The 26,078-nt window shown below is 33.1% G+C and overlaps 3 protein-coding genes across 5 annotated transcripts in view; 1 reads left to right on the top strand and 2 right to left on the bottom strand.

The window, feature by feature from the left end:
* LOC128678888 (uncharacterized) overlaps positions 1 to 26,078 on the bottom strand; it is a 240,575-nt gene that overhangs the window by 133,290 nt on the left and 81,207 nt on the right. The window lies entirely within an intron of this gene.
* Positions 14,031 to 21,867, bottom strand: LOC128678889 (uncharacterized). The gene is made up of 8 exons (XM_053760782.1): positions 21,822 to 21,867; positions 21,480 to 21,585; positions 20,938 to 21,026; positions 20,803 to 20,835; positions 20,401 to 20,524; positions 20,075 to 20,205; positions 18,387 to 18,541; positions 14,031 to 17,924 (listed from the first exon to the last, which is right to left on the bottom strand). The coding sequence occupies exons 3-7, from the start codon at positions 20,969 to 20,971 to the stop codon at positions 18,504 to 18,506; spliced, it is 360 nt and encodes a 119-aa protein (XP_053616757.1). The 5' UTR covers positions 20,972 to 21,026; positions 21,480 to 21,585; positions 21,822 to 21,867; the 3' UTR covers positions 14,031 to 17,924; positions 18,387 to 18,503.
* LOC128678883 (uncharacterized protein) overlaps positions 23,115 to 26,078 on the top strand; it is a 32,552-nt gene continuing 29,588 nt past the window's right edge. The window contains exons 1-3 of one of the 3 annotated variants that reach the window (XM_053760772.2): positions 23,120 to 23,563; positions 24,470 to 24,666; positions 25,435 to 25,476. In XM_053760772.2, the coding sequence (XP_053616747.1) occupies positions 24,555 to 24,666; positions 25,435 to 25,476 (154 nt within the window). In that variant the 5' untranslated portion in view covers positions 23,120 to 23,563; positions 24,470 to 24,554. Of the gene's footprint in view, positions 23,564 to 23,757; positions 23,821 to 24,469; positions 24,667 to 25,434; positions 25,477 to 26,078 lie in introns of those variants that run through there. The other 2 variants (XM_053760773.2, XM_053760774.2) reach the window with 2 other exon arrangements.

The following is a 26,078-nucleotide window of genomic DNA, read 5'->3' on the forward strand; positions in this document are numbered from 1 at the left end:
CAGACCGTAAAAACCTGTCATGGGAAACCTTAGAAATGCTGTCAATAGGCTAGCAATCTATCACTATTTAGATTCGGTTTTTCACCTACTCGCCCATCAACACGCTAAATGTGGCCTTAGGAGTCTCATGACATTGGGCTCTATCCCTAAGGGAAACAGACAGAAACAGAGGTATATTATTTATTTTCAAATAATACAAAACATGTGGCGTGTAAGTTGCGGATGCATTATCGGTTGACGTCCAATAGCTCGTAAACCTTAAAATACGTAAATTTTTATGTTGAATATTTAACGAAGCACAAAACGGATTCATTTCTATGTGCATTAAGATGAAGCTTATCTATAGCGGACACATTTCTGAAGTGAGTCTCGGTATTCCTTTAGATATTTTGAGAAAGCGGTTTTGCTGATTCGAGGATGTATACTGTTTTTTATCGAATATATATCTATGTTAATATGGCTAAACACCGAAGGTTTAATGTAGATTTAGGATTAAATTATTTACAGACAAAACTAATATTATTAGATAAAAACATCCAAAAGGATACAAAAAAATTGGAGCATAAACTACAAAAGAGATTTGGCCATTATCCAGAGGAGAAGAAAAATACAAGAACAATTATTATAATGATAGGAACGTAGGTTAGGAAAATATAGTTTGGATCTCAAACACACATTCACGCCACGTCACCGAAGATGTAGATTGATTCGCGCCATCTTTCTCAATGTTCCACGTCACACGACGTCCTAACAAAGCTACAAATGCGACAAAGCAGAGCTATTCCAAAATGTCAAACGGTATCTTACAAACATCTCACATCCTTCTATAATGTTTGTAAGATACGTTAAACAATTCCACAATGTCAAAAGTATCTTACAAACATTATAGAAGTTTCGATGTGAGAATGTGAACGAGAATGTTTGTCACTCAATCACGCCTAATCTATAAACGGCTTTATGAAACTTAATTATGGGTGAAAAAACCCAGTGAAGAGCATAAGTAATATTCTAATATTCCTCAAATTGTGTTATCTAAAAGTACGGTTGATTTAGGATGGCAAATCAATGAGATGTCCCTGCCTCCACTTCTGCCACTATCTCGGTTGCTATCGGTTCAACCAACTTTTCCAAGCTAAAAGGCAAAGAAAATTTGGAGTTTTTCAATGGAGTGTTTTTTAACAAATTTGGAACTATTCGACACTGTAAGTGACGATTTTATAGTTACACCCGAGAACACCCAAAAGGACAACAAAGCTCGCGCAAAGTTCTGTCTTGCATGCACTGAAGACGTGTATCCAGTTTTAGAAAGTGTATATATGCCCCAAATAGTAAAAGAAACCTGGAAAGCACTAAAAGTAATTATGTACTAATTTATAAATTAAACACTGTGAGAGCGCGAGAGCACTAATAAATTTCATAGGCTTTTGATGAAATTTGGTACATGGGTAAAATATAACCTGGAATATTACATAGGGTACTATTTATTTTGATATTCGGATATAAGCCCGGGGTAGTATATGTGTATATGTCATCATTTATTCTTCAAACACGTATAGCGTCGTCGCACCGCGTCGTGTAGTGTAGCAACGCATCACGTAGCTAGGACGCCTGATCACCCTACGTATTTGTATGCGACAATGTGTCCTTCGATGTCAAGCAAAATTACTTTATGTGCCTATTTGGTTCTTTAAATACATGTTCACTGGCTCAGAAAGTATAGATAGTAGGTATAAAATATAAGAAAAATAATATGACTTGCTAGCTATTGCCTCTGGAAAAATTATCACACAGAGCATTTACTAATTGAAAAAAGACTATTAACTGAGATTTTTCTCATACGTTCAAACTGTCACTATTCCAGAATCTCCATTCCGACCGTAAAGCAAACCCACTCTGTTTACCCCGTAATATACAAAGACGTGTATATGTATCTGTAACTTGCGTATAACCTAAATGTACTCTCGAAACTAGTTTCGAAAAAAAACTACAATAGATTCTAATATCGCTTGTAAGCTTTGACAAAACAAAGTTCCTCTTGAATCGATAAATAAGTTAAGAGTGATACATTATTCATGGGAGGGCTATATTATGCCCTAGATTAGCTACTGGCGGCAAAAAACCGATCTGGCCTGAATGGTAATCAAATGGGCGTTAAGGGTTAGGAATTATGGGACGTAGATAGGCTTAACCAGGCTCGTTGATGATGCAAATTGTTGCCGGTCTGATTTATAAATATTCCAAATGAGCCTGCCCGCAGCTCCACTCGCGGTAGTCTATGTCTGACCTCGGCTTCACTATATTGTGTTAGGCCTAATAGTTAAAGATGTTTAATCTTTGTAGTTATTACCAAAATAAGTTAAGTAGCATTTAATTATGGATCCAGCTTCCATGCTGGTCTGTGAGTAATGAAAAAACGTTTATAATTTTATTTTGGGAAGGTTGGTGTGAACTGTACGTACACACGAGTGTGTGGCCTAAAATTACTTCGATTTCCTGCGGGGCGTCATCAAACTACACCAAATAGAGATTCTTGAAAGAAGTAAGTAGAAGCCTTTGCCCAGCCATGAGACACAACTAAAAGCTAGCGAAAAAGAAGATTCAGTCCAACTCGCTTGGCAAATTTTGTAGTCAACGTGTTAAATCAGTACTTCCATACTGCATTCTCAATAATTTCAAGAACGGCACATCGCTACGTTGGACATGTCAGCCAAAGATTGGCTATTAAAACAACATCAGTAAAGAATCACCTATAAGGATAATCCTATTGAAAAGTAATTGTCGAGCTTATTAGACATTCCTTGCCGAAAACAAGGGTATTTTCCTATTTTCTAAGTCTTTTGTGCTATTACCGGTCTGTCCAACCCTTTTCAACGCCTTCCCCTTTATTTCTGCTGAAACAAGTTTCAAAATTAATACCTACAAGTACGTATAAAGGACCTATTCAGTTTTTTTTCGGATACTTAAATAAGCGGTGTAATGGTTATTTAATTGTGTGTTCATGTTATGGTTTTTGTTTTTAAGCGGTGATTAAGACGCCCGCCTATGGATCTAAAGTTCTCAGGTTCGAATCCTACTCGTGTCACATGAGTTTGTATACTAATCTGACTCATGTAAAGTTGTTTTCATCGACCACCACTTGCTTCCGATTAAGGAAAACATCGTGAGGAAACCTGCACAATGGTTATAAAAAATTACGTGAAAAATTTCCTGTGAAAGTCTAATATTTAATTATTAACTTATGTATGAAAATCCGGGATCATGGATTAATGTGGACATAAAATTGCAAAAATATCCACCAATGAATCTCCAAGATGGATTTTAGTGGACGTAAGGAAATGGAGAAGGCAATAGCAAACCACTTTGTTATTAGAACCAATATAATTGTTGTGAGTCAGCCATGAGGAATAACGACTATGAAGAGAGAATTTCCAGATCCATACAGTGTCGATATCATGAAATTCACATTCTCAGAATCTCTGAACTCAGGTCGTCCATTGGTGCGTGCTTTCAATGTAATGGAAGTATATAGTTTACAAGAGCATCAAGTCAGAATTGTTTTATCTCGAATTCCAAATACTAGCCTGTAACATCGGTTGCTATGCTATGTGCGGGAAGATGTTTAATTCGTTGCCCGCAAAGATCTTCAAGTGCTCACTTGCAAGAAGTTTATTAAACCATGACTATGCAATTAATGTGTTTTATAGATTTTCGCAAACGGCCCAAACATACGTTGACACATAACTTATTGAAATTAGACATTTTTAAATTTGATTTAAATACATCTCTGGGAGAGAGAAGTATATAAATCAAAAAGTAATTGAATTCATGTGAAAATAACATCGTAACTTGAAACAGCAGAATTCAGAGGCAAATACCTAGTGGATTGATTAACGAGGCTTGTTATAAGTTATTTCGGATAGTGTATTAGTACCATTAATGTGGGATAAGAATGGACGCTCAGCTTTATCACATTTAGATTTATGACGAATATAAATAAAAAATGCTTACATAGGGAGAAATATATTATTACATAATCATTATCACAAGTTAATATACTTTAGTAAAAGTCATTTAAACTCTTATTCGATTTTTTCTTGTAATTTTTTCGATAGATAATTTTTGTTCATATAGATAGATAAAATCTTTATGTTTTGTCTATCTATCTAAACGAAAAGATCCACGATCCCATCTATCTACGAGATATTTTAAACTTGATAGCTTATAGGATATGAATTTTGAAAAGGCGATACCATTATATATATCATAATAATTAGTATAATTAGTATATACTTAATCATTTTTTCAAATATTTTCAAATATAATTTCCATATAATGTTGGTTTAACACGTGTCCTTTTGTAAATTTATATTGTTTATTTGTTTATACGTGAAAGCCCAAAATGCTCAGATTAGGTTAATTATGATAAACAAACAAACAAAATCCTCTTATTACTACGCAAACAATATTCTTGTCATTCCTTTCCGGTTGTTTATGGATGTCTTTTAGCTAATTACTCACAACCATCGCAGTGTGAAGGGCATTTGAGAAATAAGAAAGTACATTAACCTAATTTTTCTCACTATTACCTGCTTTGAGAACGTTTATTTATAGTCATGTAAATAGATTACTTAGTAGGAAGTTATATATTTAAATAAATATATAAGGACAAATCACATAAATAGAGCTAGCCCCAAAGTTCGTATACTTATAGATAAACATCCAAGACCCAGGCCAATCAGAAAAAGATTATTTTCCATCATGACCCGACCGGGGATCGAATCCGGGACCACTCGGTTCAGAGGCAAGCACTTTACCACTGCGCCACTAAGGTCGTCAATATTATGATATAATAATGAGGCATACTTAATACGACTTTTTAATTATTTTTCATTGTACGCATTTATACTAATATTATAAATGCAAAAGTGTCTCACATTCCACCGCTTTCACGGCTAAAGTACTGGGTCGATTGTGATAAAATTTAGTAAAACAGATATAGTTCATGTCCCGAAACCAGAGGTCAAAAATTGGCACCGCGAGTTGAGCTGCCGGTAACAGCTAGCAGCAAAATATCAACAGCCATTGTCGCCGTCATCAAATTTAATTACAGCTCTTGTACCGCTAGTATCAGATTATTTTGTAATTAACACTGCTACTAGACCACAAATTAATAATAGGACAAGCTTCCATAACTAATTACATACTTTTAACTAATTAATTCAAACTTAATTTTATTGCCTGGTCTGCGATTTTATGAAACGTGTTTTTAGGGCACCAATCTTCAACCCATATCGATATGGCATAAATCAAATACCTACGCCTACGCCCTTTAATACTATCCATGGCCATAAGCATCTGGTAATATCGTCGACGCATTTAGTAAAACTCAAAAACAGTATTTCTTTTTAGGTTTCCACAGCTAAAATATCGTGATTGAATCTTTTTAAATTGAATCGTTTTATCAAGAGGATATTCATTATAACACGATGTATCGCACGGTGATTGTATCGCTCCATTTGTCCATCTAGTGCTTCATTTCCCGAAATGTAGTGCTTCATTTCCCGAAATGAAGCACTAATGGAGCGATACAATCACAACATTTTTAATATGATCCGATTTATGCCTTGACAAGGAGAGAGAATCCAGACATTAACTTTCTTTGAATGTATTCTTTCTTTGAATGTATTATTCTATACTTCCTGCTGGAAGTATTAGTAAAAGTCATAAACATTTCTAAGTAAATTAATAATTTAACCTTCAAGCAAGTCAGGCGTACTTTGCATAGCGTGATACCAAGCTGCAATTGCTATATTTCTCAGATAATGATGCCGATAAGGATGCAGATGTCTGTATAAAGTTTGCATACATCTGATCTCTCCTCGATGATAGAACGGGAACCAGTGCGAGTACAGACCAAGCGAGATAGCTCTTAAGAGTCCTTTAAAAGTGCAGAAGACATCGCAAATGAAGATATTTGAACAATTGGTCAACTATTTCAGAGGAGCAGTCAAAGATAGTTGCTATAAAAAAAGAAAACGAAATCTGGACACGAACAAAAGCAAAATGGGGCCAGTTCAAGCAATATTTGAAATATACCTATATGGAACCTCTAAAATAATATATTATATATAAAGAGAGTTATAGTTCTCATAATTGTCAATATTCAATTGGAGACAGATAAACCTAAGCCTAATACTTACTACCATAGAGGGGTCAAGTTTATTTATCCCAGTATGTACGTAATTACTTTGCTGGCTTAGCGACCTAATGAGAATCTTGGCCTCCGATACTAGAATTTTCCACTGTCTCTCTTAGTCTATCTTCTTGTCAATTTTTGGGGGCTTCTATCTAGGTCTCTCAGTACTTCAATCGACAGGTTTATTCGCGCTTTGTCAAAGTTTTAAGAAGATGAAGATTTCAAATATATTTGTGGCAACATTTTTGTTCTGTTGTAAAAAGGTCGCATAACTTATTCACTGTCTTCCCCGTCTTTAGATCCCACGGGAACCAGACATAATAGATAGATGAATCTTTTATATACGATCTAGCTTCTTGTTGTGAACTTCTCTGTTAACTGTCCAATCCTAATGAAGACTTATCGAGGAAATGTTGCGAGCTTCTAATAAAAAATAATTTCATACCGCGACTATGTCTATGAAAATTATATTTTTACATAAGCATGTGTTGAATTATCATTAAATTGATTAGGTAGTTACATAATCAATGTATCGATAAGTCAACAGTCTAAGCGACAAGGTTATATTTAAAGTTAATTAGCTTTCAATATAACATTGTCACTTTAGAGTGGGTTGAACCAATTAACTTTAACGTTTATCTAATCGGCGGCGGCACTTGAGCTAAATTTAACGTCAAAGTTGACTGGTACAAGTGACCCTTAATGTTTCTACTTAAAGCTTAATTAATTAATCATCTCTTAAATAAAGGAGCTGTTTCAAACGACTGAGAGGAGATCGAATGTGCATGCTACGATAACTACAAGAATGCTTTTGATAAACATGTTCATACTACGAGTAAATATAAATTTTAAACTTTAAAAAATATATGTACATATTTGTTTATATTTTAAGGGTTCCGTACCACCCTGTGGTCATCGGTGTTATTTATTCAACAATTTAATTTTATTCGTGTTTAATCAAATAAGCTTGCTATGGTGTAATTTGCTTCATTTAAAATTATTTTGCATAACAACAAAGCTTGACTTGTGTAAGTCAAAGTGAAGAAGAGCATTCATAAAGTAATTAAGATATAAACCGGTTGGTCATGGCTCCTCCATCCATAAGGAAGACCCATGAGTGCCTCCGCAGTAGGAACGTTTAAATCGCTGATGATGAAGACAATCAGGCATTTCAATTATATTTATTTATACTTCCATACATATTCATATTATAAATGATCCAGTCATATTAATATTATAAATGAGAAATTTTGGTATTTTGTTAAAATTTATAGTAAGTATGTACCTACTTAAACTAAACTTTAACATAAAACCATAGAATTTACGTTTTTAATCTTTCACGCAAAATCTATTTCTGATTTCGACAATCAAGTAATATGTTTCTCCAATAACTTTTGAGATTAATCCTTCCAATGGCTAGTCCGATGGTTTCCGAGGGCCTGTCTCATAACTCAGGGTATCTCATATCACCCTGTTGAAGCTGGACAGCGAACAGGATTTATCGCCCTAAAGCCTGGTTTACGAAGATCCAGTAACTTGTCCAATCACTGACTCAAATATATATATGTATAACAAAGCTAGCTGCCGCCAGCGACTTGTGTTTAGTTCGCGACAATTTTGACTTGAATGAAAGATATTTCGATGTTGATTTACAGTATTGAAATAACCTGCATTCAAGACTGCTAAATTACTGACCAAGCGCCAAGAGTATTAAACAATTTTTAAGACGATGTTAAAAAATAATGCAAAATATGTGGAGACATACATAATACACTATTGCTTGACCAATTAGTGAGTTGTCTCCATGGACGTTTTACGTACGTGAAGTGCGAGTTTACATTGCACTTGTCACCATTCGAAGTGAGACACAGCGAACCAATCACTTACGGTGTGGTTGTCGTTGTGTCACAAAGGCACACTTTGATTGGTTAGCTGCGTCTCACTGCGAAGCAACTCGATGGTGAGATGTAAATAGCAAATTTGCACTACGCACACAGGATATTAACTCCCTAATTGGTCCACCAATTCTCCAACGATGTAAACATAGTAGAATACTAAACCTACTTAAAAACACAGTATCTACATAACCAATATATTTAATGTTCAAAAAACAAACCAAAACAAAGATGCACATGTCTGTCCCGAGATGGTATCCTCGAAGACAGCAGAGAATGAATAAAAAATCGACTTGCCATATGGCAACGTAATATCATACCAAAATATTATTCAAAGCGTGGCATACCCTATTAATTTATCCACTTAAAAATTCACCAACAATATTTGACGTAAGATAATCAATGCAAAGATTTGTGAGTTGGAGGGCCAGGAGTTGGAATGGGAATAAACTAACAAATTATTAAATTAAGTACATCAAGGATCACTGAAAAATTAAGATTACGATGTGAAATTAGGTTACACCAGAACTAATATGTAGAGTGTCACCGTGTTGTCAGAAATCAACTTCACTATATTTTTAATTCTTTAACTTCATGGTTTCTCCAAATAGGTTTTTCTAATCACTATTGGATGGTAGCTACGCTATCCCTGTGATTTTGTGCGGGAGTTAATGTTACAACATTATTGCCAAGCCTTATTGACTAATATGCCTTATAAAAATAGAAATTTGACTATTGCAATTTTAAAATCTTAAATTTAAATATTAGTTTTTTCAGTATTTTGAAGTAGGTATTAAGTTGTTCATATAACGCTATGTTTACTTTATTACCTATGTTATTGTTAAAGTTATATTTTCTATTTTATCTCAAAATTTCCACGGGATCAAAACCCCGGGCAACATCTAGTCATTTATATTTACTTCTACTTACTAACGTTTTTTAATCACTAATCTGTTCACTCGCGTCGCTCGGTGTGATTGTGGTGTGATCCATATTTTTTATTAAACCCGTAAAATTGTCTATCACAGCAAGCGAATGTGCGTCAAGCAAATTTCTGATAGCCGTTTTCATACATGCCTCCATTTATAACCAACGTGCCATATCCCGAGCAATTTTTCAAGCGACAACGGTGATTATTCAATTGTTCTTTCCTTCTTATATATATAGGTAGGGCTGCCATAAATGTGTATATTTGGGACTGTCAATTTGACATTATTTCGAGGTCGTGACAACCCTAGAGGGATATGAACTTTATACCAAAATGTCCTCTATCAACATCGAAATCGAGAGTAGATAAGTGCAGCTGCGCAATGGTAAGAAAATATGGCAACCCTACATAGGACTGGTAGAGATCAAATGGAGGATGAATAGTGTCAAATGGATGGCTGTGAATTGGGACAAGAGAAATAATATTACATGGACAAAAACAATGTTAAATAAATTGGACTACCCTTTTGTGCGTCGATCGGGCACTTTGTTTAGAAGGTACCTATTTTACTTGGTAAAGTATCTACTTATTATTTCGTGTTATAAATGTGCAAAAAACATCAATGTTCGTAGACAGACCTAGTTATTAAAGATTAAATTTACTAAAACCCAATTTGAGAAAGGGTCTGTGAACAAGAAATAAATTTTAAAAACACAACCTTTAATTTTGATACCCACCTCGCAGTAACCAGGAAAATATTTTCCTTTCTCTTCAAAATTTATCATCTTATCTCTTAGTTTTTCCAATCCATCCAGCTGTTTGGAAGATATAAGGTAATAAAGAATATTAAGTACATACATACAAAATACGCGCAAAACACAACCCTTTCCTCACAGTCGTGTTAAAAAAATTACAGATTTCGTCTTTATTTTTCCGGACAAGATTAACTAAACATTTGCCCTTTATCGTCGAATGAGACATGGCTGTATTAATAAACACCATCATTTTTCTTTGTTAACCGAAACAAAAAGTTAGACATCCATCGTGCTAATGGCCAATTTATGTTAACGTCACTCCGGCGCCTGTCAACGGAAATCCTTCAGAAATATGGAATTTAATAAGAAGCAGAAACGGTGACAAGTCAATATTACATCTACCCAATCTGTTTCGTAGAAAAGTTATTTAGAAAACCATAAAATAACGAGCAAAGTTTTCATATAAACTTTTTTACGTATCGAACAATGGCGCGGTAGCGGTTGTGCTTGTGCTCCAATGGTTAAGAGGCCTGTGAAATATCGGTTCGAATTCACTGCATTCAACTCCAGCTTATTCTCCTCCAATATTTTCTTACGTTCATCTCACTTATTATTTCCTTGTTTGCTTTCTCCTGAGTTTCTTCTTTTTGTCCTTGTCTCTTGTTTTTTGTCTTCGGTTTATCTATTTGGTGGAGTTATTTTTTTTTTCGGGGAAATATCCTTGTCGCCCCCCCGTCGAAGGTTCTATTTATGTGAGATTGAGAGGAGAGCTTTGCTAAGGATGTTTTCCTTCTCTATTCTGCCCGTTTCTCATCTCATCTGGTTTTCTTACCGAAGTACGAACGAACATGCTGTGTTGATTGTTGAAATAACATTGAATTGACACAATTAAATTGTATAAAATAAAAATTTTTGGCATATATGTAATTTAAACTATGTACAATTTATTATTTTATTTATATAATTGAATAACATCAATATATAGAATGAGTTGATGTGTCTACTATGCTAGTCTACTATGCTAACTTAAATTACTAACAACCCTTAAAATTGTTTCTTCACAAAAGAAGGATATCGTCAATATAGCTAACTAGGTAAGTATTTTTTTGCCGAAGGGTTAAAATGGTGAAGGTTAGATTTATTTTATTTTATTTGCACTAGGCGTACCTGTCTTTAGTAAATATTTATGCCACACATGTACGAAGGCAATAAACGCCCCGACAAACCTTATCGCTCCATCCCATATCAACAGTGTACCTTACTCTAAGAATATAGAGAATACGAAAAGATCCAAAGTAGCAACTAGCAAGAGCGTAGAACGTAGTGATCTCGTTTTAATTCTCGTTGCCATTGGAAAGTCATCTAGTGAGCCCTAAACTGTCAAAGAAACCTATCTTCCAATTTTCAGCTTTCAGAAGTAGGTACTACTACTACTAGGCCTAGACAACACGCAATGTGCGTTGTCTATCTATCAGTTAGGTACGGAAGAGTTTTTAATAAGAGGTAGGAGGTATTATCTTCGTTATGTGCCACTTCTGTAGGTACACTTGCTAAACAATGGGGTCTACCTACAGTTCAGTATACACGATGGCTAGCACGCCTCTGACTTACTGAATACCCAATGTGCCTGGGGGTGTGCCTTAACACATTCCCAATCGATCATGAGACGACAAATGAACGAAAGGAACCAATATTCCTTTTCTTTTCGTCTAAAATTTAGCACAAAATAACTTATTTCACAACAATTAATTTAGTATCATGCGTCTATCTGTCACCAATATTGTAATTCCTAACAAAGGTTATAATTCTACATTCTAATTTGTTCGATTGTATACCTATTTGTTTATTTTTGTAAGTTTGATCCATAATTATTAACTTCTACTTATGTACCTACTATTTCCGTCAGCTATGATTTCAACGTTAACATGAATTGAATTCGGATAACTTGCAACAGGAACACAGGAGTTTGTGGATGCAAACTTCTAAACTTGGTTGAAGGCAACATACTGCTATCGTATCATTAGTCCCACGCCTAAACGTGGGGAATAGGGTATTTGTATTATTTTAAGAAGTTTGTTTTTGTTGATAGATTGACATTTATTACTGCTGCTATCGATACTGATCCATAGATGTAATCGAATTGTGGCGTATGGTTCCGCCCTAGAATAGGACCATAGTCCATATCCTCCTGTGGATTTCTTATGAGGTCACTAATGGACACACAACCTATAGGCAGCTGATACATGCAACAAGCATGCAACAATATCATTCCCAAGGAGGGTTGACATCAGGCAGGCGGAGTATAGAACAAGAAAATAGTACACCGGCAATAAAATATTTTTTGTCTTTCACTAGCTATTTGAGGTCGACGTTACTACGCGTAAAAATACTAACATTGAAAACCGATAGACAAGCAATTTCCAACAAGCTCAAATCCAATATGGCGTCGAGTGGGACCGTGGATGTTTGAGTTTTCTATCCCGCACGAGATTTCCAATTTCCGCCGCTCCCGTTTTGAATCCCCAATCAAATGGCTGTAACGAGGCTGTAATTAATAACACACTAGTAATACTTAGAACATAATTTATTAAAGTAATTTTCCAGCCGTAATAAGTATTTAATTATTAAAATTTCCGCGAATGAACACCCACACACATTATTATGGGGCAAAATTGTTCAAATGACTGAATAAATAGCAGCTACTTTTACCTCGAATTTCACATATGAAGTATCATTCCGTTTCATATATTTAAGTAGGTAGGTATATTTACTTGAAAATAATTTCCCGACAACTGCCTTATTTATGAAGCCCTATGCATAGGAATATTGTTATTGTGTAAAAAGTAATATTTGAAAACTTTCGAAGTTGCCGGCAATTTTCTAAGTTTTCAGGAAACTTTCCTTAGATTAGGAAATTCCTGATAATTTTCATATCTATCGCTCACAGTGCGCTTTTTGTTCGAAATCCAAGATTGCAAAACGGGACAAAAACAGACAAAACTCAAGACACGAATTTGTATCATTTTAGTAGATTCCACAAATATCGTATCATTTTAGTAGATTCTATAGTTTATTTTACAATTATTTCATTTGTTTATTGCAGAACATACTTATTGCAGTTAAAACAGTACATTTTACTAATACTTATACAAAATAGTATGAAGCAATGTAATCCATGACCCTTGATACAAAAATATGAGAAAAGTTTAAGTAATAAGGACTACTACAAATTTATCAAAATCATTCGTCGTTTCAATTAAGTAATGACCGCCAAAATAAAATCTAATTTGCGAGTGAGTCAAACGTCAAAAGAATGCTTAGAAAAATTTGAAAGTTAGTTCAATTGATAGAAAAATATTCGCTGATTCCAAATATGTAGGTATATAACTCAATATCGAAAAAATTGTCGCTTGAACCAAATAGCCTTTCAACCGTCAATCAATATGAAGTGTTGATTTATCGATATCGATTTTGCTCAGTATTAATCAATGAGTTGCAGCACTAGCCTAGTAGCAGCAAAAAAATACATGTTTGACATTAATGTCAATCTTATATCAGTTCATTTAAGGGTCATAATTGCTTCAACAGACAACAACGCCACCTGTTGTTAAGTAGCGGAATTGACATTAAGATTGTGAAATGTCATAACTGCATATAGCAAAATAAACCCTTTTTTTTAATTATGGTGCAAGTCGAATGTAGTATGAATGACCAATGAAGCTTTTTATTTGTAGTATATGTTTGTCGGCTTATTTGTGTGAGTTTGGCGACAACGGTAGCTTACAAACTTTGTCACAACACTTCCACTCTTTTTTATTGTTCCGTGTCTGTGGCAAAGAATTTTTGGACCCATGAAAAATCTCGTTATATTCGCGCCTGGCTCAGTTGACAACCGTATCAGATTTTATTGAATTGTAAAAACTTTAACCTGTCGTCGTGTCGTATCGAGTTTAGAATGCAATTTGTAGGTTAGCTAAGCTGAAATACGAGATCATTGTGCATCTTGGTCCTGAAGCCTTTTTTCGGGATACTGGGACAGAGAACCACAAAACGGAACGTATGGTCACGTTAGAAAACAATTCCCATACGAGACTCTTATAGAAACTGGTTCTTTTCGAACCTTGGCTAACAATATACCAATTTGAAACAGAATTAACATATTAAGTAGGACTAAGCATTTACCTCAGATTCTATATTAAATTTCTATATAAAAAAATCAGATTTTTTCCAATAAATAACTTAATAAAATACCTCAATAATATTTTTATAAACTTTATTAACTTCTGTACATGGCATAGTATATGGCACAGTTACATGTTTTTTGATTAAATAAAAAAACCTTATCAAAGTAATACTTTATTATGTCTTGTCCGCACTGCGATATTTCGCGCGGTTTATTTCTCTCGAATCTGTGACGCATTGACTAGGTTATTCGTCTTCTAGATTTCGTCGGTAAAAAAATCGCGAGGTAGTACGGTACGAGTACGGAATATAATTCGCGAGAATAATAAATAACGCGCGATAAAACATAGAAGTGGGGACAGGGCCAATATCCGAATTTCTCATCACCATTACTATAAATATACGAAACCGTGTTAGTGATAAAAACAAACATGAATAAAATCGATCGTCCAAAACACAGAAATGGTTTTTTAAAATGCATTGATCGACAACTGTGCAAATTTTAAATTCACATATTTGAATACATGGTTGAATTCAAATATGTGAATTTAAAATTTTTAACACACATGCAGTTTACAATTTTTTTTTTCAGAAAATATTCATCAATTTGAGTAGAAAATCAAATACAATGAACATTAATGTTAAGAGATTTTCTAACAATGTCAGTTATTCTTTCTTGGCGAGTGTGTCATTGCATGGCACATTTCAGATTAATTTCAGATATTCAAGTCGCCTAAAAGCATGTGACATAACGTTTAAAAAGGTCACCATATATATAGGAAAGTAGTCGCATACACACTAGTGAACAGTCTGTCAGTCTCCTAACAATGTTTTACTTCACTAAAATCAATTGGTGGTTTATGAAATCATAATAATTTTTTTTTTGGTAGGTTTCGAACCTGGGACTTTCCGTGCACATCAACCATCTCAACTTTGAATCACTACCGCTTGGCAGAGTATACCGCACAGTAGTGCAATCAATGTATTGTTAGTTTTATTAATTTTTGTATGTCAAAATTTAAGGTTTTAAAGGTATCGTAAGATAAGAAATATTCGTAATATAATATATCTTGGGAACTATATAAGAAATCATAGCTCTATGTGTTTGCATTGGTTTTTACTATTGGTCGTTTAGAGTTTAATTGGTTCATTCATTAATAGTCAGAAAAATTGGTATAATAAATAAACTAAAAACCTAAAATTGAAACTAAACAATGCAGTACTACTATGCGGCTTATCCAACATATATTCACATAACATTAATTATTTTTATATCGATATTTTTAATCGAATTAAAATTGAAGTTCCTTTCTTAATTTCTATAAATATTTATCTAATATATTTCAATATAAAGCGAGATTCTACAAATTTATAATTAGTAATTAATATTTTACCTTAAATTGTCCGTTATTTGTCAATATAATGAAATTAAACAAATTCTTATTCACACAGAAATGGCTCAAATCAAGATGCTGTATAATTGATCTAAAAAGTTTAAAACAATATAAAATATCACGGAATAAAAGCAATCATAATTTATATGTATATAGAATACAATTTCTATTAAATGCGAAGGCGAATTCAGACTAAATTCTACTATAATATTATTGTTCTATCCTAAATGACACTTAGAAGAATATAATCAAGTATCAGGCATATACATCTACTGAGTATTACAATGTGTTAAAAATATGTTTTTTAATAGATAATTGAACACTAAGTCCTTTTGACAATGTGCGTCCTTCCAGGATCTTCCTGGTTATAAGAAAATGTGGTCAAACGTTAAATATCTCTTTTTTCAAAAATATACACAAAAATGGAAAAAATCACACTTGAACCTTTAGCCAATACCCACACAATAAGTAGGTAATTATTTCCCGCTAATATTAAAAATTCGAAAATTTGTCTTCTTCACGCTCATACGCCTATAGCCAAATTTTATGAAAAAAGTATTTTTTTGAAATATTTTTTTTTGTTAAACAGCAGCTACATAAGAATCATATCATAAGATCTCTAATTAAGATTTAAAAACACATAGCTTCATTATGACGTCAGAGAGCAAAATGCGGTTTAGAAATGCCGAATCCATGTCGTTACAGGTCTGTTAATCTTTCAGCCCGTTTTACATTAATTAAATGTTACTCTCACAACAATACATACATAATGTGTAGAATAAGCATATATTATATACACTTTTCCCAATTCCTTCGAATTATAAGATAGCAAAGACAATACATGTAACACATTAACAGTGCACACATAATACTTACAATATCCGTACATATTATAAGGGAAAGTCCTCTGCCGCGTCTGTCTGTCAATTCGCTATAAACTCAAAAACGACTGCACGGATTTTCATGCGGTTTTCACCAATAGATATTGTGGTTCCTGAGGAAGGTTTAGGTGTATAATTTATTATGTTTTACCAGAGCGAAGCCGGGACGGGCAGCTAGTATACTATATAATACGACAAAAACATCGCGCTTTAGATGAAAATTAAATCAGTAAATTAACAATTTTATCAAAAAGGTATCAGAAATTATTTACGTCAATAACGAAAATGTTAAAATAGATACTTTTTACCAAGCTATGTTCCCATATGTCATTCATCTGTCTATAAGACATTACGTTTACCTGATGCAGGCCTAAATGCTAAAGCCCCTGCAACCACCAGTAATATCTAAGCCACAATTTACACATTGCTTAGCAATAAGGCCGCCCTTTTGTGACATTTCATAATTTTAAGACTGTGAATTTGTAGCAATGACTAAAGAATGATTTAGACATCTAACAATGTTGACTAGAAGTGCCTTAAGTAATTCTCAAAAGAATTAGGAACTTGTTGAATAGCTGCAATGTATTTTATGACTTGTAAAACTACAATCATAAATATATATTTTAAAAAGATCCACTAATTTAAGACAAAAAGTCATATATTTGATAAAATATATTTTATACCTAGGTGGGACTACAAAATTTTCTTTTTGTCAAAGAAACTTAAATACATCCTACATGGGTAATGAAAATGGCAAAATTTATGGATTTGTCATTTCCTGTACCATGAATGTTATAAATCATACATAACAAAAGTAACATCACATTCACATCTTTATGAACATAGCAGTAATCCACACTGAATAATTACATAACTATTTTGTGCACATTTTTTTTGTGTTTGGACCAGAGAATACACATATTATTATAAAATTTTAAATACAACATCTACTCTATATGGTTACAATATTTTACGAAAAAATGGAAAATCATTCAGCATTCTTATAAAACCTAAATTTACAATTTCACAAGCACCATATAACCACGCCGTAATTGAATGTATAGAATAGAAATTCCACTAAATATAACCCTACAAAATAATCTCCACATAAAAAATACTGAGTTTTTTACAAAAGTAACATAAATGGTTAGATACATACAAATAAAAAAGTATACTTTATACCCACAGAACAATACTTTGTGCCGGTTTATTTCTATTTCTTTGAGCAGATTGAGAATACTAGTAGATTAAACTTTTATAAAAATATTAACCCTGTTATTCAAAAAATTTAAAGCATATATTAACCTAAAGTATGTTTTGTCTTTTTCTGTCAATGGCAAATATTGTAATATGCGATAGTAAAAAACATACTTCAGCTTAAATTATGCTTTAACTTTTTTATGAAACCCAGGGTAAGTATATCTCTCATCAATATTTCTAATTGCCCATGACTTATGTTACAGTCTACAATCTCATAATACACCTGTCCAAAAACATTACTCATAAGATCATAATTCCATGTAAGTCATTCTTTAAAAGCTAAAGTATAATACCAACTTCGGGAACTATGATTGTACAGCCTTCGTTAGCTAAAGCAGCCCGATGGCTGTACTTTGGATTCAATTTATCAGGATCCACTTTGATGCCTCTCATTTTAGCTGTTTCTATAATGTAGCATCTCATTCTCTGATCACTGAAAATAATAGAAAATAAAGAATTAGAATAGAACACCTAATTACCAGCTGTTGCTTGCAGTTCACTAGTAGAATATGTTTGAAATATTAAATTAATGAACCCAGACCATTCAATATATCAAATACCTATCTATTCAAAACTTCATCAAAACATTTACAAAATTAATGCATAGTATGGATGCAAAGTTTAGATAAGAGAGTATGTTTCTTACTTAAATCATGCAATTTCTGTGAAATCTGGTACATGGGTATATTATAATCTGGAATAACACATAGGCTAGTTTTTATTAATTTTAGGAATTCCTATGAAAGCGAACCCCAAGGCGCAAATAATAATTACAACTGGATAACACTCATCAGCCCACGCTAGGCGCAATGATCCAATGTAAACGAACACAAAACAGGTGCAGCTAGTAGATTATATTTTGCGGATTTCAAATAGGTATATAAAATAAAATTACCTGAACCTCATACATAAACAACATAAACAGCAAATTAGTCCCATTCCAAAGAGAACGCCCATACTGGTCAAAACAAAATCTATAAGAGAATATTCATCAGTCATCTTCTTTCTCTATTCAAAATTGACTCATATACTTCGAAATAGTGTTCAATCCTGAAATTCAAAGTAAAATCATTTAATTTCAAATAGGTAAATAATAGCATCTGATAAAATCAATCTATCAACTAAAAAGTGAGTATATAATACCTAGGTACTTACAATTCCGATCTATTTGATGGGCAAAAAATACAAAAAACGGCAGTAATAGGAAAGATCGCTCCAACAATTCATTTAAATGTGATTTATAATCTAGGTATTTAACGAAAAATATTGAGAAAAACAGCGAATAGTGTAATGCAAAGCAAAAACATCGAGGTCCCGAGGGCGGATCGAATCTAGTTAGACAGACATGTTTTACAGATGTCAATGTCAAAATGTAAACAACACTGAGCCCATAGATTTAGATAGGGCCCTGCTCTAAGCCCTAGGCCCCGCTAAATGATATATAAATTATATATTATTTGATATATATTACGTTGTATATGGACCCGAGCGCATATATATGGGTCCATAAACAACAAAGTACTACCATACTTTGTATCACAGTACCTACTAATTCCATGAAAACTACTTACCATAACACAACTACAAGACCGCGTCTTTTGATGAAAAACTATTTGGTGATCAAATTTTGACAGTTGGTAGTCTCTCAAAAACTCCCTAACCTAACCTAACATATTTTGAATATGCTTGTATTTTTATCTTACGAACTTAACTTTCTCTAAAACGCAGCAAACATAATGGAATTTTTATATGACTTTTTTAGATTTCTGAAAATGTAAAATTTCTACGAAGACCACAGAAGTGCTTGTCACGATTTTTTATCAATACGCGCGATCAGGTAGTAGTCAAGACCAACTTCTTTGACTGTACTGACTTGATCTGTGCTATTCATAAAAAACTTATATATTATTATTAGTTATATTAGGTAAACAGTGTTCGGATAAATTATTTATACCTTACTAGCTTCACCCGCGGTAATATGTATCGGGTGCCATATCATTACATATTGTCACACAAACTTTCACCTCTCATTTCCGGTCTCTGGGGGTAGAAATATAAAAAAATGTTTGTTCGGATAAAGAAGACGTTCGCGAAATGCACACGAAAATGTATGGAAGGAAGTATAGACGGAAGGATACAAGTATAGATGGAAGTATGGATGCATAATATAAAAGTATGGATTTGGAATATCTAGATATTCATGAATCAGACCGAGCCACGAGCAAAGCCATCATCGTTCGGATTTTTGATACACAAACCTCAATGGCGCCCTCCTTACAACAAATATACATAAAGTGATAAATAAAATAAAAAACAAAACTCTTTTAAGTAGGTAGTAATATATTCTCATAAAAATTTTTATTTCGCGAAAGTTTAACCTGCATTGCTCATCGAAAATCATCATAGCTATCTTCATTACTAAATCAAACTTAATCTGCAAATATAGTTTAACCGATTTAGAGTTAAACTATTTTTACACTCAAACGTAGGTATTCTCACTCTATTTTTAGGAGTGCTAATCGCATCTCCGTTTTGTAGTAGGTAGGAGGTAGGTAATAAAAATAAATTAACAAACGAAAATACCAGCATCTTCTACCACAATGTTACAGCTTTCCTCTTCGATTTTCCGTGGAGCTTTTTTCGGCTTTTTAATTTTCTGATCCCGATTAATTTTCTTCGCTAAAGCTTTTACATCACCTCTTAGGATTCGATCCCTGTAATATAAAACTTTGTGTTTAGGTACTTATTAAAACAAACCTAGTCATATACTCATACACCTTGTTATTCATAAAAATGATAAAGCATACTTTAAGTTAAACCATGTTTTGTCACTGTCGCACAAAACGAGACAAATCATAGGTACTTTAGTTGAAAGTACGCTTTTGAAAATAGGAAATAACAAAACTTACGAGTGATTTATACGACAGCAGTAAAAGCACGCAGATATGACGCTTATTAAAGCACAAGATCCAAAAAATATGACAGCTATAGTTATTCCTTTAAAAACCTTATCAGAATGTCTTCGAATATTTGCTGAAAAATAAACGTTTAGAGATAAAAAAACATGTATTTATTTATACATATAAGTAATTTATAATAATAGCTAATATTATAATGTGAAAGTTTGTGAGGATATATGTTTGTTAATCTTTCACGCAAAATCTACTGGATGGATTGTTACGAAAGGTATAGTGGATGGAATATAATCTGGAATAACACATAGAAATTCCCAAGGGAGCGAAGGCCCGAGGCGCAGCTAGTAATTTATAATTTAAAGGTACTTTATATAACGTAATAGAACAACATAGTACCTGACATACTATCGTCGTAAGCGATATTAGGATCTGCAATAAAAAGTGCATTTTAAAATATAATACTTACTTAGCTAATACAAACAATACAAATTTAGCTGAATAAACAGGGAAAAATTTGAACTTACTACATACCTACTGGATCATAAATTGTAAGCAAGGCTTTCATCAAGTGTTGAACATCCAAAACGCATTCTTTCGTTGTTTCGTTGTAATGATATGCCCTTAAAATAGAAGATGTCTATTGTTATTTTATTGAGGTAGATAATGTTCAAGATATAATTGTTACGATTAACATATACTCGTACGATTTTTTTAGAGGTCTTACTTACTCTATTATTCATGAAAAAAGATAGCGAAGTTAAGCTAAAGTATGTTTTATCAACACAATATTTGGTATTAACAGAAAGAGACAGAAACATAAGTATCTACTCACTTTATTTTTTATTTACTTTAAGAATTGTTATCTTATACCTACCTATCATACTTCATTTATCTTTTTTATGAATAACAGGGCTACATTCTAAGAATACTTCAAACAAAATAAAGTTTGTGCGTATGTTAGGATAGATGGGTGTTATGTCTGTAACTTCACACAAATACAAAAACGATGTTACGCTAAAAATAGTATACAGATAAAATAAAACTTAGGTACTTAATTGAAATAAATAACATACTCATCACAACCGCATTTAGAGTCACAATCAACAGGAGTAGATAAACAGTCTCCATCGGAACCACATCCAATATTCAGTGCTTCATCATTAACATTCTCAGTCTTCACTGAAAATCGAAAAAAAAAATTCCATTGTTTGTTTTCCATAACAATCACGAACATATTAACTTACCTACCGTTTATTATTACTATACATACAAAAATCACTGTTATCACTCTATTTTGCGAAAATATTTTTGACATTTTAAAACAAATAAAGCACCTAAGAAATAGATTAATTAATATCGCTGCCAAATATTTCAAAGGTGAGAATAAATGTAATAATACAGTAGAATGAACAAACCAACTTCACATTCGCAATGGGATTGAACTAGTTTTACTCTGCTAAATCGTAGGTACTACCTACCAAAATAGATTGACCTCGTCAGCGGCAAGCAAAAGATAAATGTTTTCAGACATCTCCTCGTGTCTCTTCTCTCTATTCATAAATAGTTTACTATTATCTAAAATGGTACTACAAGTAATTTTGATAAAACTATAAGTTACCGAATAAAACTGAAAAGTTTGTAGGATTGTTTAAATGCTCTAATCTCGTTACTTAGACACTTGCCTCCAGTAGACAATTCAAATTTTGACGAAAATTTGGACCTGTTATTTCGGACAGGCACTCTATATGTCATGTCATTCGTTCCAGATTGCAGCCAAATATACCTTCGCAAATACGTAGGTAGTATAAGAACGATTTCCTAAATTGAACAAGAAACCTATAATATTTTGAATTTGCCGCCCTCTAAAATCTGCCCGCCCTAGTCTTCAGCCCACAGGTAAATTCACCACTTCTTACAGATCTGATAGTCACAATAACGCACACAAAAACTTCAGATTTCAAGAAATTCTGAAGTTTTTGAAAATTCTAAATATTTACCATACTTTAGAATCTAGAAAATACGTCTTTTTTAGGTCTTACGTTCGCTAATAGTGTAGGTAGGTAATCCGTCGATTTACATGAAATCTTTGTCACGTACAAGGGCGGGAATTTCCGACAGGAACCGCCTTTCCCACTTATGTGCCTCAGCCCCAGGTACCTGTCGTTACACAATACATTTTTTCATGCCGCCCTCACACTGTGGCTACCACAACATTACCACCACCGTTCCCATACCTCCAGAACCGTTACCTTCACCATATTACCAAAACCAACGAATGCTTACATAATGAAAGGTTTAATAAAGTACTCTAAAATAAACGTTTTAATCGACATAGCAAAAGGCGGCAAAGCTTTTGTGTACCTAACATACAGTGCTGTACTCTGGCGGGATAAATGTGCAGTAATACTCCATATTAATTAAGTTCACTCGTCCATCGTCTTTATAGTTTTCAAGCTCACATCGAGTTAGTCCAAGAAACACTGTTTTCTGTGTCCCGTGAATTTAAATGATAAAAGTGAATAAATCAAGAGCACTCTTTACTTAAACTCTATGTAGGTATTTAACACTAGCAACACCGTTACCGTTTTGTCCTTATGTCAGATGTCAACTGAGAAATGCATAGAACGTCGTGATAAGTTTGATCTCACCTCGCTCACACAGTTGGTTATTTGCCCTAGAAAGAGCAAGATAGTATTATATGTAGACATTTGTACTTAGCCAACTCACAGATCGCTGCGTTGCCCGCTCAACTTAAAAAGTCAAAAAACCAGTTTATTTACCGAACACGGTAGAGTCGCGCGTGGCGGTATAGTAATCGCGCCTTTAATTTTTTTTGGTTTTGTCATGTTAATCATATAAACCTTTTACCTACAATCTTTGCCGTTAAATATTTGCTTGAGCAATTTTACAGATTCTAGTTAGGTAACTATTGTTTGTAATATGGTAAACGAAATTCGAATTTTTAATCGCGAGTGAACATTAGTGCATTCACGTGAAAATAAGTGTTTTGTTTCATTGTGTAAATGTGAAAAAATAGATGTTTTGTAGTAGGTATTATTACAAATGCATATTTTATAATATCGATTGTCTGTCTGTCTCAAATTGCATTTGCACAGTTGAGTGATCCCCGTGTGATTCTTCAAGACGACTTTGCGAGGTGAGTAAAAGTTACGTCTAAATAACTGTTTTCTTCTGGCCTTTGTACACAATATCAGAAAATTTAACGTAAATGATTCTAGTGAGAATTTATTTAGAAAACACTGTGTTGGTTTCCTATAGGAATATTTTGAAAACATTAACTTGCTTGATCAATGCTTGTGTTTTGATTTGGCATTCCACGTCGATTGCAACATCTAAGTATCGTGTTGACCCGAGACCGGTTTTGAGAACTTTATTAATGTACTAATAACTTTTGTGAGTATTGATTTTCTGTACAAAAAATTATATGATGAAAAATATTCATATTAAATGTATATGCTAGAATAAGTTACCTATTAATTAATGATGGAAGTCAAATTATAAAGTGCATGGATAATTATAATTAAATATTAATCAAGTTCATTAGTATGTACAAATTTCCTACTAACATTTAATTCCAGGTAACATTAGATCATCATTACAAATCCTAGTAACATTGCTAGTAGGTATGTACTTTCAAAGCAAAAAGTAACTGCCATCCTAAGAGTTTGACTTGGTTTTGTGTATTGGGTTTTGAAAAGGAAATATTTTTTGAAACAGTGGTTGTGCTCTATATTATACTGACCTTAAATGTAATGTATAGTCACTATAAGTTTCGCATTTCCTGGTACAATTCTGGCCATAATCCAACAATGTAAAAATGTAGAGAAAAAATATTAGACATGTGTCTGTTTTGTATCTGCTAAAAGGTAGATCTATATATTTAACTGCTTGAGATGAGACTTTATCTATGTGATACCTGAATATTGCATTTAATATACATGATGTCTTTTGTTTTTCATATATATATATATATACTGCATACTTTAACTTTTAACTTTAACTTTTCATCGAAATATATTATAAAAGATATTTTTGTTCACAGATGTCACAAATAAGTCTCCAAAGTGCATTAACACATTCCTGATGTCGTGTAGCAGATCTCATGAAGTTGGCTGAGTCATGCAGCCATGGCAAACAATAAGGCTCTGTACTCCATATCCGTGGTCGTCCTCGGGTTCATATGCTTCATAGTGGGGGCAATAGCTGTAGGCCTTCCTAACTGGGGCTACTTTTATAGTTGTAAGTACCTATTTGTTATTTTGGAACAGTAAAGAAGCTTTTTGATTTGTTATTGTAATTGTAATCTTTACATAACTTTTTTTTGTAGAGTTTACAATTTGAAAAAAAAAAACAAAAATATTTAATACAAGATGCTGCCCTATTTTGGACATGTAAAATAATCTGTACAGTTGTCTGCACATTAGGATTACTTTTATATATTTTTAATGTCCAATTGAATATCACATTGATATGGTGTGATGATTTGGACAGTCCACAGCAAAATTATAATTTAAATGTTTTCTTAGCAAATGGAGATATATATATGGTTACCTTATGTGCAGTGCAACTGTACAATATATTGATACGTGCCTGTCTGTTCAACCCAGTTGAGTCACCGTATTAACATTAATTTGTACATATAGTTAAGTTATTTCATTGAAATTTTTATTTTTAAATCCTCACTCACATAATTAACTCTGCCTTAGTACAAAGCCAAAAGCATACTGACAAAAAAATAACACATTAATGACACTAGTACCTATTTAGTACAAACTTTTTTAAATTAGATGCAATACAAAATTTGAATGAAGAATAGGTTTGATTTTATTAATTAAACAATAAATTTTCTTTATTTAAATAATACCTAGTAATATGTTTATTCTCATTCCATATTAAAGTAAATTTTATTTTTATTTTTGGCACACATTGTAGGCAGTTTATTTTGGCCATAATGGCTCGCTTGTGCACATATTACGTAGAGTCAATGCCCCGCACAAATTCTTTCAGATAACTCTGACACTCTACAACTGCCGACGCTGTCCTACTATTGTAAGTACCTAACTATTTCAAAATTAATACAAAATGCATGTCACTAATCTGGTGGAGGTGGCATGGTTTATTTTTGTGCACATGTATGTGTTTTACTTGAAAATTTTGTTAATAAAATTTCAAGCATACTCGTATTACCTACTTTGACTCCTGCTATAGGTATGATGCAATACTAATTACACACCTGTATCTTCATTTCATTTCATATACAGAATTGGAACATTAGGGCTGTCAATACAACGAAATATATCCTTTTACACAAGAGTAACTAGGTATTTAAATTCGCATGAAACCTACTTGGGTAGGTAATCCATGACAACATTGCAAAATTCATAGTCCACCTGTACATAATTGGCTATTGTTGTCCCTATAATGATGCTATTGATGTTAATATTCCGACCTTGACAACACGCTATGTTCGTACTTTATAGGCATCTTTTCACATAATGCATCCCATATCTCTTTTTCCAGTTGAGGCCTGCAAAATATTAAGTCAGATTCTTGGATCAAAACGGAACGGTAAACCAACGTCGCCGCTGTTAAATCAATAAGTTTGGAAGATAAACTTTGTAAACTGTATAAAATACCGAAACGATCGCGGT

Source organism: Plodia interpunctella, chromosome 20 (assembly GCF_027563975.2).
Source record: "Plodia interpunctella isolate USDA-ARS_2022_Savannah chromosome 20, ilPloInte3.2, whole genome shotgun sequence".
Classification (NCBI taxonomy): domain Eukaryota; kingdom Metazoa; phylum Arthropoda; class Insecta; order Lepidoptera; family Pyralidae; genus Plodia; species Plodia interpunctella.